This window comes from Notechis scutatus, chromosome 1, assembly GCF_049901735.1.
Source record: "Notechis scutatus isolate UNSWTSFEM ecotype Mainland chromosome 1, rNotScu1.2, whole genome shotgun sequence".
NCBI lineage: Eukaryota > Metazoa > Chordata > Lepidosauria > Squamata > Elapidae > Notechis > Notechis scutatus.
Genome location: NC_142009.1, coordinates 128,581,555 through 128,593,117, shown reverse-complemented (window position 1 = coordinate 128,593,117; position 11,563 = coordinate 128,581,555). Strand labels below are relative to the sequence as shown.

Below are 11,563 nucleotides of genomic sequence, written 5' to 3'. Positions count from 1 at the left end.
TAGGGATGCTATGATGATCATAAGTACGAGGAACAATTCTTAAGTCACCTTTTTCTGCACCTTTGTAACTTGGAACAGCTACTAAACGAAGAAGTTGAGGACAGCCTATATATCACAATAAAACTCCTCTAACGGTTGTTCTTCATCCTCTTTTAGCGATGCAGCCCCTTGCTTCTGCTTTATTCTACTCTAATAGTCCACTTTACTCTCCTTTGACCTAACTTTATTGGCTATTCCGTGAGCCACCACGGACCTCCGAGTCGCCTAACCTCGGATTTGGCGCTCAGCCTCCCGCCTGTCGGAAAGCTAGGAACAGCGCCGCCATCCAGCCAGCGTGCGCCGCTCCGTCCCGGCCCCGCCACCTATTCGCGCCTTTCCAAAACAACAAGCCCTCCCCGCGGGAGATGAGTAAAGACAAGGGCGGAGAAAGCGGCTTCTAGGCCGGCCGACCCCTGAAGTCGTCTCGGCGGCTCCCGACGGCGGGACAAAAGGTGAGCGCCTCAGCGAAGGGGGACGATTGCAGCGGCGATTGCCTGAGGGCGACGGCGTGCGTGACCTCCGCCCGGCCGCCTCTCCACCCACCCCGTGCCCGCCCATGCTGCTTCCACCTCGGCTGTAGAGGGCTGTGCCCTCCTCCTCCTCTCCCTCGGCGACAGCCGGAGCCCCCGGTCATGAGAAGGAGCGGAGGCGCTTGAGTGTAGCGGGAACCGGCGAGGGGAGCAGAAGGCGAATCGCACCCTGTGCCAAGAGCCCCGGGCGGAGGAGAGAAGATGCTCCTGTCGCTGCTGCTGCACACTTACTCCCTGCGCTACGTGCTGCCCGCCGCTGTGATGCTGGGCACCGCGCCCACCTACATCCTGGCCTGCGGGGTGGGGGCTGGCGGCTGCTCTCGGCCTTGCTGCCCGCCTGCCCGCCCGCTTCTACCACCCGGTAGACGACCGGCTCTACACCATCTACCAGAGCATGGTGCCCTTCTTCTTCGAGTACTACACCGGCGTGCAGGTGAGGGAAGGCGACTCACGGGGTGTGCTGAGGCTGGGACACTCTCTTCTCCCGCTCGTCCCTACAAGCCCGCCTCGTCCCAGCCAGAGAGGCCGGAAAAGGGCCGGAGAGCAATGGAGATAGATGCCTCTGCAGGCTTCCCAGCCCGAGCAAAGGAGCCCTCAGGGGAGGCTTAGGTGGGCCTAGTTAAGCTGTGACCTCCCAGGACAGCAGGTGGGAAGAGGCAGAGCGCACCTGTGCGCTCAGTTCAAACTCAGGCAGCGTTGCAGATATTGACAAGAGGAAGAAAGCAAGCTGTTGGCCTCACTTGTCAGGATCCCCTCTGGCACCGACCAGGGATAAAGTGAAGCACTGCATCTCATAAGTTGTGTTTTGGAATAGTCCAACTGTGAATTCTTAGAGGGATATAGCCTTTTATAATTACAGTTCTATTTGCAGAGGAACTGATCAGGCACCCGAATTAATTAATTAATTTATCAAATTTAGAAACCACCCATTTCCATCCCAGAGGGACTCTTACAATTTACAGAGGGATTATAGATGAATTAGCATTCTCAATCATTTTTCTTATACACTGGGCACAATTTAAATATCAAAATTATATGGTAATAAAATAAATATAATAGGGCTAAATGTTGGCTTAATGTAGTAATATACACATGATGACTTTTGCAAGAAAACATAATTTTTATAATTAGAGTTCATTTAAAACTCCACTGTTGAATCATAACATAAGCCTGTGTATCTGTCAGTGTATTTGGTTATATAGTTTCAGGCTACATAAAGAAGAAGCAAAAGTTAACCTTTGATTTTAAATTAATTTCTTTATAATTAAGATAACTAAGTACTTTTTCTTCTGTCTTAGGAATTCTGTATGGTGATTTGCCTAAAAGTAAAGAGAATGTGGTATTTATATTAAATCATCACATAAAGGTTTGTATATGGCTGGTTTCTCTATAAGGCATTTTAGGTAATGTTAATAATTATAACGCTGCCTGATATGCTACATAGCATGGGAGGATCTAATGCTAAAATAAAAATATAGGATCCAGACTGGGTCGGTCATTAGGTCCCAGTGACCGACCCAGATTGCAACATTATCCTGGGACACATATATTCGACTTCATTCATAAAATAACAATTATATAGGGGGTGAAGTAGAATTATAGGCAATCTTGACCATGGTTGGGACCAGAGTCTTGGTTGTTCAGTAAAGCGGTCAATAAGCAAGATACCCACAACTGTTTCACTGAACTGCAATCCCAGCACTCCGCACTGTGTGATTACAGGATCTCACATGTCCTTGAGTGAACTGAGCCCCTCTTCATGCCTGTGTAGTATATAGTATATAAAAATACTATATCTCAATAAAAGGAAGCAGGTAAAACAAGTCTATAGTAAATTCAAAATTTTAAAGGCAGGGCGGTATCTTCAAGATGCTAACCAATCCCAAGTTTGCAAGCCCCATGTGAATTGGCAGAGTTCAAGCTCTTTCAAAAGGCCAGGGGAGTGGGGGCTTGTCTCACTTCTGGGGTGGGAGAGGATATTCCAAAGGGCGGAGGCAACAGCAGAGAATGAATGCTCTTTTTCTGGATTCCACAAGTCGAAATTATTTAACCGATGGGGTCTATAACATACCTTCTCTGCCTGATTGAGAGGGATGGGATGATGTAATGGGGATAACCAGAGATAACCTGGGCCCCATGTCATGTAGGGCTTTAAAGATTGTAACCAACAATGTGAGCCTTGGATCTGAAAGCAAACCGGCACCCAACGCAGCTCACACAACAGAGGTGTTGTATGTGCCATCTTTAGGGCACCCAAACTTTTATGAAATATTTTTGATGCCCATCTGTATCCAACAACTCTGGGTGGCAAATTGTTCTCATGGCTGCATTTTGTCCCTGGTGGCGCAGTGTTAGAATGCTGTATTGCTGCCTAATTCTGCCAAGTGCCAGCAGTTCGATCCTGATCTGCTCAAGATTGACTCAGCCTTCCATCCTTCTGAGATCGGTAAAATGAGGACCCAGATTGTTGGGAGCAATATACTGACTCTCTAAACCACTCAAAGAATGCTGTAAAGCACTGTGGAGCGGTATATAAGTCTAAGTGCTATTGATATTCAAGGGTACCCCATGTAGAACGCATTACAATAGTCCAAGCTGGAAATGACCAGGATCTGAGTGACTAAAAGAAGGAACAATATAACAGACTCCTCAAGCAGGAGCCATAAATCCAAGAGGACCCCCCAGAATACGGACCAGGATCTCTCTGAGTTAGTGCAATCCCAGGAAAGACTATTAAATACAGAGAAACCCTTCCCCACATAACACATTCACATCCACTCCATCTTACCATGGTTCAGGGTGAAGCCTGTTGTTCCCAATCCAGATCCCTAATACCTCAAGATATGGCAAAAGAATGTCCACAGCAGCTTTTTCCCTAGAACTGGAAAACAAAAACCTTCACTTCCAAGTTAGCCAAGTAGAAACTTGTGCAAGAAAATGGAGAGTGCTGGGCATGTGCAAGCTTTAGAATAGAATAAAAATAAAGATTTTTTAAAAAAATTAATAACTATAATTATCCTATTACTCTCTGGCATTCATTTTCAAAATTCTGTAGTTTTTAATTCTGCATCCATTTGGCCAATAAGTGAAGTCACAGTGTCTTTCTCCTTGCCTGTACAGCTTCAATAAAATTAGCTGCTGCACGGAAGATTTTTTTGTCTTTTTCCCAGAAGGGGAAACTGCTACTGTAGAGAACATGAAATGTTGTTTGATCACATCAAAAGATCTATGTCATCCAACATCCTCTTTCCTACCTTGACTGGCAGGTGATAATCCTGATTGTCACCCACTTTATATCCTACATGTCTCAAAATGGTCATGTATATTAGAAAATACATGGAAGTGTTGATTTAATGCACAATTTTATCTGGATTATTCTTTTTCTTCTGTTCTGTTATATCTGTAGCTACAAAGGAATTTGATGGTGGAGTATTTTTTCTTATCTATGTAGTTTAATTTTTCTGAATATTAATATTCTAAACAATCCATTAATATAGTACATGATGACGCAAAGCTGTTTTTTTCTTTAAAGCCATATTGTGCAGATTTGAAAAAAAGATGTTTTTATGCTGTTTGGAGAACCACAAATGGAATAACTCAGGGACCACATTAATAACTCAATGCTGGAAATAGTGCTTGCTGGAATTTGAGAAATAATACCATACTGGCTTATGCGAAATCTGCAATGCCAAGTGATATGTATATTTTACTCTCATTTTTATGCCCGAACCCTGTGCCAGATCTGCATAAACACAAAAACACTTCCTCCTCTTCCTGTTGATGCTGGGGTGTGATGTCACTTGCACTCAAGTAAAATTTCCCCGTGACAGTTGATTACAGAATTGTGATGGAATGTATATTTCCTACCTCCAATAAACATCCTGTTGTGGAATGTGTGTATGTTCTGAATATGTAAAAACAGAACATTTGTTCAAGGAAAGCATGCTAGTAAACACATTTGAAGCTTTGGTTTTGATCCACAAAACAGGTCCTTAAATCATTGGCAGAAGAATAAGTAATGTTTAACAATTAGTAACATCTTAAAAAATATTCTTTGAGTAAATTTCATATTGCTTCCAAAAAGTGGATGAAGTGATCGTATATCTGTATCAAATATAGGGGGTGTACACACACACACACACACACACACACACACACACACACGCTCTGAAGAAAAAAAACAGAGCATATGGGAAAGAATAGATTTGATTGGAAAATTGCTGTTCCAGACCAAAAAAATATGCAATCACATGACCACAAAATGCGGCAGCCAGTCATAAGTGCTAGCAGGTGCCAAGCACCCCACTTGCAATCACATGATACGAGGTGGCAGTGTGACGGTTGTCATAAGTCACTTTTTCAGAGGCCACTGTTACTTTGAATCGTTACATATCATAAATTGAGGACTGCCTATAGTAGAAATGTGTTGGTTTCTGATGCCTCTTTTTCTTTTAAAAGAGTTATGCAGTGTTTCAGATTACCAGTTACAGTCACAAAAATCAGACTGAACAACCTGGCAACAGTTTCAGACATTTATGTTTTTTATTATTATATTTATGCTTTCGTGGCTGAAAAATTGAGGGTGGGAATGGATAGGAATTATTTGACTTGACAACTATTTGTGAAATTTCCCTGATTTTACAAATACAGAAATAGGCACATTACATTAGATTAAAACTGACTACTAATAAAAGTCTTGCTTTTGAACATTGTTTTACTAATAGCTGGATGGAGACAAGTTTACAGGATTCAACAAAAATAATAAGTGACAGCCTTGTTTGTTTTTTGCAAGAGAGGTGGGGGAAAACATGATGTTCACATTTTCCAATTGTTTTAGAGTTTTATTATGACCAGCGGATGCAGCTTTGCTTATTCTTGTTATTTGATGTATAAGTGTACCCCTGTATGGGGTAGCTAATCTCTGCCAAAATGAGGTGCTTTCCACAATGAAGGCAATTTAGTCAAACTACCATTCAAAAAGGTTTAGTTGACACAAAATAATGTTCTAGTTTTGCTTTTTTTTTGAGGGGGAGGCGGTAAACCAGAACGAGCAGAGAAGATTCTGGAGACATTGCTTCAGAAAGCTGCTTCCAAGGATTGTTTCTGTTAAAAGTTGGTTAAAGCTTCGTGCTAAAAGCTTTCTACAACGCTAATAAGCTAATAAGTGAGATGTTTGCCTCCTAACAACATAATGATAGAATGATACTGGACAAAACATTTGAGGGACTTTCATAAGAAAACAAAACAATCCAAAATAAGAAATAAAGTCTTTTTGACCCCAGCTACTCCTGGTGATAAAAATATTTCTTTTAACCCTTGGTATCATATGGATTTCATGAATGGTGCTTTACATAAGAGATAATGCAAAGATTGGTATATTATCATAATATACCAATCTTTGCATTATCTCTTATGTAAAGCACCATTCATGAAATCCATATTGTATACAATATTTTAAATGAAAACAATTGGTGTTCCTAAAATTGATCAGCTTCTCTCTTTATTCTTCTTGGAAAAAACCGTTCCAAAATATTTATTTATGAGAGCATTCGAAAATGTTTTAGTGTATATAATAAGTGTATATAAGGCAGCAGACTTTTTATTTACTTGGACTGCACCTATTATTAAATGGACTTATACAAGAGGACTTTAACTTTCTTGATCTCACCCTCCTATATTTTGCCATGGGACAACATAGAACGTGATTTGAACTATGGTGGCCTGCAGGAATAAGGAGAATACATTCATTGGCATTTCCATTGTTAGTGAGAGAACATTGTTAAAAGAATATTGTATGTAGCTAAATATGGTACACTCAGTAAGAATTCGATTTTAATAATTTGTTGAACTTTGTGTACTTCACGTACCTGTACTTCGTATTCCAAAGAAAAACTCTAGACTTAGATACATTTTTCTTGACGTATCCATATGGAGTCAACTGTCTTTGGGTTAAAAACTACACTTTTTTCCTGTTTTTTTAATAGAAAAATATTGTAAAATAAAAACAAAAAAATCTTCATGTTTCTATTGTCGCAAAACCAAATTTAAGAGCATAGAAAGCTGCTCGCTCCACAGCAGATAAAATGCTGTTACATTAATTTTTTTTATTCTGTTTTATTAATCATTAAGAATTTGAAATATAAATCGATTTGTTTATATAGTAGCACAATGGAGTGTATGTGAAATGAAGTGCCAGATTTAACAAAAAGAAAATGAGGAACAAGATGAAAATCCAGATGAAAGTAAAAACTCTAGGAAGCTTCTTTATTTCCTCTTTATACAGTGTATATGTTCTCTCCCTCCCTCTCCCTCTCCCCCCCCCAATACATATGTGTGTGTGCTTATACTTGTGATATCAGCTTCCACAAATGTGAACTTCAGGAGTCAATTCCCTTTTCAAAATCAAATGCTGGTTTATACTTTTCTTCCATGAAGTCAGGCAAGTATTCTAAGCAGTTCTTTTGGTTTGGTTGCTTGAAGGATAAACATTTGTACTTTTCCAGGAAGAGTCCTGGTATTCAGATACACACCTGTGTTTGTATAGAAAAATTAGACTAATTCCACTTCACCTAAATTAAGCAAAATTTATTTAGAGAGAAGGTCTACATTTAGTTTAAATTAAACTAAACACAACTAGTTTAGCAAATGTTATAGGAGATGGATGATTGGGCCGATATAATAAATGGAGTTTTGCTTTTAGTACAGCAATTCTGGCTGAGCTCCATATTCTTTCACAAATTACATTTGTGAAAACTGATAGAAGCACAAAGTAATTGTGTTATGCTGCAGGGCTGGAAGAAAAATAAGACTTTTTTGACCGGAACAACCTCATTGAGGCTCAGTCTTAAGGTTGAATTGTTTAAGTTAATGAAACTGTACTATATATGTTCAATTCCACAGATATATTTTATGATTTATCTAGAAGGAGCATTTTACAATCCAGAACTGCCCAAAATAATTGCATATAGCCAGCCATATGCTGAAAAGAAAGATAATGAAAACTACCAAGAGCTGTCAAATGAGCCATCATGCCCCATCTAATTCAGTTTAATGAAGGTCAAAGAGACAACAGCCAAAGCATGCAAACCAAAACAGAGTCTCTGACAGACACATGCCTGAACAGTTTACTCTTATTGGGAGTGCACAGACCAGCCCAAAATCAGTCCAAGATTCCAAGAGTCAGTTCAGAGGAGCACAGGCATAATTCATATGAATTGTCATACAAGAGCCAAATAGTTGTTTCCAGTAAAGGGCTATAACTCAAGGCTGCCTCTTAAATCAGGCTGCGGCCAACTGTTACTAATCAATACATTTACTCACTTGCTTGACAAGATGCTTCATAGAAGGGCTCCGCTGTTCTGTCTCCACTCACCAGGCTGCTCCAGCTGTGCAGGGGGTGCCTGTTTTTGATTGGCCCCATGTGATTCATGTGGTTTACAAAATCAGTTTCAAATCAGAGTCTAAAAAAAATTGAGACTTGAAACTTGGATCAGTGTTTAAAGATTGTTAAATAACTTTGCCTTTAATTTTACAAATAACTGAAATTAATCATAACTAAAATACTTAAAATGTTCCTCTGGATTTTAGACTTTCTTTGTAAGGCGTCCCCAAGAATTCACATCCATATTGAATGAATTGAACTAAAAGACATTCCAGAAGAACAAATGTTTATGAGAAGGTGGTTTCATGAATATTTTGAAGTCAAGAACAAAGTAAGTAAGGCCTGGTACTGTATCTGGAGTGTTTGATTTTTTTTTAAATTTATTACTTGCATTAAGAAAATTAGTTGGCATGAGAGTGGGAAATATCACTCAAAGTGATTTTGTCATACTTGTGGCTGCAACTGAATCAATATGGAATTGAATATCCTTTATTCTCAGTCCAAAGTACTTGGTCCAATTTGAATCAGAATAGCCACATCTATAAAAGAATATTTTGTAATAGATGTGGCTGTACTAATGAAAAGTAGACTAGTTGTCTTTGCCTGAGAATAAAGGATATTCATTTCACATTGGTTCACTAGAGTAAGATAATCCGATTGATTTTGGCTTTGAATGTTGTGTATATTCACCTAGTGGGAATTTATCTCGTAAACATGGTTTTATTACATAAATGTGCCGAGAATTTATAACTTGGCTAAAACCCCAGTTATTTTCTTTTGAACCCATTCAGTCATTTTAATTATCAATATTTGCTTACTTCATGAAAATATCTATGAAAAGCATTCAGAATTAGCCCTTCACAAAGTACATCAATATAAACAAAGCTGAAGTTTAAAGCAGCCACATCATTTGTGAGACTCATGCAGGCACTTCAAAAGACAAGAACGCTTCCGTTAGAATTGCTTTTAAAAAGTATCTGTGCCTACACAGAGACACCTGACTATTTCTTCCACGTGTTGTGACTGCTTGACTATTTCAGACAGATGATTCATAGGTGCCATATTGCTTTGCATAGCACCTCTTTTAATGCTTTGTACAGCCCTGAAAATACGTGTGGCCAAATTATACACTGTAGTAAATTAAAATGTGTGCTATTTGCAAATGAAGATTAAAAAATTCAGTCCCTAATGTATGAAAGAGAGAATTTCAGGCCAAAAGGTATGGTTTTAGAGGAAAGTATTTGTGATAAATTATCAGAAATAACCAGAGAATTGTATAAAAGCTTCTAACCAAAAGTATGTAATAAATAAATCTAATTTTTAAACTTTTTCCTTGCTCCTAGATTGCTTAATAGAATTTTATGATGCAAAATATTCTAAAAGAAGAAAAATGTTCACTCCAAACTAAGTCTCCACAAAACATTGCCATCCTTATTATTTTTAAGCTGCTTGACTGCCAGCATGCTACTGACAGAGTCTGAAGGAAACTACATTAAAATGTGGATATATGGGAGCTTACTAGGCTGTCTTTGAGTCAATATTAAAGTGTAAAAACTCTGCACTTTCATTCAGTGGCTTTTCTTTCTTGCTGTGCACATCACATCAAATTCTTTCCTAAATTTTATATTAACATTTTAAATAAAGTCTTATCAATTGAATAAGTCCAATTGCAAGTTTATCCTGCCTTATTGATTACAAAAGCTTCAGGAGCCAGTTCACTCAAGCCTCTTGCTTTGATTATCTCTGAATTCTTTCAGTATCCTTTGAATGAACCAAACTCTACGAGATAACTCCCAAGTAGTTTTAAGCCATTGCACAAAGTCAGCCAAGCACACCATGAACTTCCTACAACTTCCTGCACAGTCGTGTGAGGCTGCAAGGGAATTTAGCAAGAAAGGATTATATTTCTGACAGATTACTTGGCAGGATATGGTTTGGTATGATTAGCTCTCAGTAGGTACATACTATAGGCCACCCAGTCACGCACAGGAAATACAGGTAGTCGTCGACTTACAACCACAATTGAGCCCAAATTTTATGTTGCTAAGTGAGAAATGTATTAAGTGAGTTTTGCCCCATTTTATAACTTTTCTTGCCACGTTTGTTAAGTGAACCACTGCTCTTGTTAAATTAGTAACACAGTTGTTAAGTGAATCTGGCTTCCCCATTGACTTCGCTTGTCGAAAGGTTGCAAAAGGGGAACTCACAACACTGTGACCTTCTTTAAGTTAATTGTCAGGCATCTGAATGTAAATCACATGACTATGGGGATGCTGCAATGGTGATGAGTGTGAAAAATTTGTCCTTAAATCACTTTCTTCAGTGTTGTAAGTTCGAACAGTCACTAAACGAACTGTTGTAAGTCGAACTCTTTGCAACTCAGCTAAGATGTGTGGGAAACACACTCCCACTTGCTAAAGAGTTTGTCTCCCAGTTAGTGCCCGGATAGTTAAATTCCCTATTATTATTGTGGTGTGTTTCCTGCACACCTTAGCTGACTACAAAAAATTCATTTCTTCTACTTGGTTGAGTGGCCTGTAGTCTACACCTATGGCAATGTCGTTCTTTTTTTCCTTTATCACATGCATTCAAAACTTTGTTTTATGCATTTCTGTAGAGGTGTAGTGATTTCTTACATATAATGCAACTTCACATCCTCTTTTGTAAGATCAGTTTCTTTTGAATAGTTTATATCCTCCCAACAGTACATTTCAGTCATGAGTTTAATCCCATCAAATTTAGGCAACTAGATCATACATGCCCTTGTGTACTAGGACCAAGTTCTCCCTGTTTGTTCCTCATACTTTGAGCATCAGTGTATAGACATTTGAATCCTTTGTGGCTGACCCTGCATTTGTTTCCTACATCTGTTTTTGAGTTCCTTTTCCTTCCCACCACACCCTACCTGATAGTTTGATTGGCTGTCTTGGGGTTTATGCTTGGGATGATGTCCTAAAAATCGGTCACCCTCCCCTTCAATTTTAATTGGTTCTTCCCAATATTTTTACAGATATAGTTCTTTCAGTATAAAGTTTGTTGGGTGCAGTCCACTTCATGGATGGTTATCCCAGGGAAGAAACATTACATATTCATCCACGGTGCAGAAGAAGAATAAAAGGAGATGAGAAAGAACAAATTGTAATATGTCAAAGTACTTTTCATTACTTTCAGACGATGAGCATTCAGAAGATGTTGGAATAATATTTTATCCTGGGAATAGAGCTGGAGATCTTCCTGCTCAAGCAGGAGACCTATGCCATTCCAGACAAATGGTTGTCCAATCCCTTCTTTTAAAAACTCCAGTGTTGGAGCACCCACAACTTCTGGAAGCAAATCAATTATTTTGTCAGGAAATTAAATAGGTACCTGAGCACAGGGACTTCAGCTGTTCAATATGCTCTGCATTCTTTTTCAACTACAGTAGCCAGATTTGCAGAAGAGATCTAAGTTGAGCAGAAATAAATCTTGTGGTTCAGTTCTGTCCCAGGATCTAAAATGTTTCTCTAAGGGAGTGGTGTCAAATTCATGTCGTCATGATGGCTTCACGTGATGTATTGGGACTCCCCCACCCCCACTTTGCTAAACCAGGCGGGGGTGGGGCCAGCACGTGAGT

The 11,563-nt window shown here is 39.2% G+C and overlaps 1 protein-coding gene across 14 annotated transcripts; it reads left to right on the top strand.

Moving 5' to 3' along the window:
* Nucleotides 1-300: 300 nt before the first annotated feature.
* Nucleotides 301-9,612, top strand: LOC148132988 (1-acyl-sn-glycerol-3-phosphate acyltransferase epsilon-like). 14 transcript variants are annotated; one of them, XR_015745713.1, is made up of 6 exons: nt 498-1,002; nt 1,868-1,935; nt 5,028-5,098; nt 6,929-7,008; nt 8,157-8,281; nt 9,295-9,612. XR_015745713.1 is itself a non-coding variant. In XM_087945880.1 (5 exons), the coding sequence occupies exons 1-5, from the start codon at nt 771-773 to the stop codon at nt 8,201-8,203; spliced, it is 498 nt and encodes a 165-aa protein (XP_087802006.1). In that variant the 5' UTR covers nt 498-770; the 3' UTR covers nt 8,204-9,612. The 14 variants fall into 14 exon arrangements, 2 of the variants coding, with proteins under 2 accessions (XP_087802006.1, XP_087802014.1); XR_015745714.1 differs by having other exon boundaries at nt 6,731-7,008; nt 8,157-9,612; XM_087945880.1 differs by having other exon boundaries at nt 8,157-9,612.
* The last annotated feature ends 1,951 nt before the right edge of the window (nt 9,613-11,563 follow it).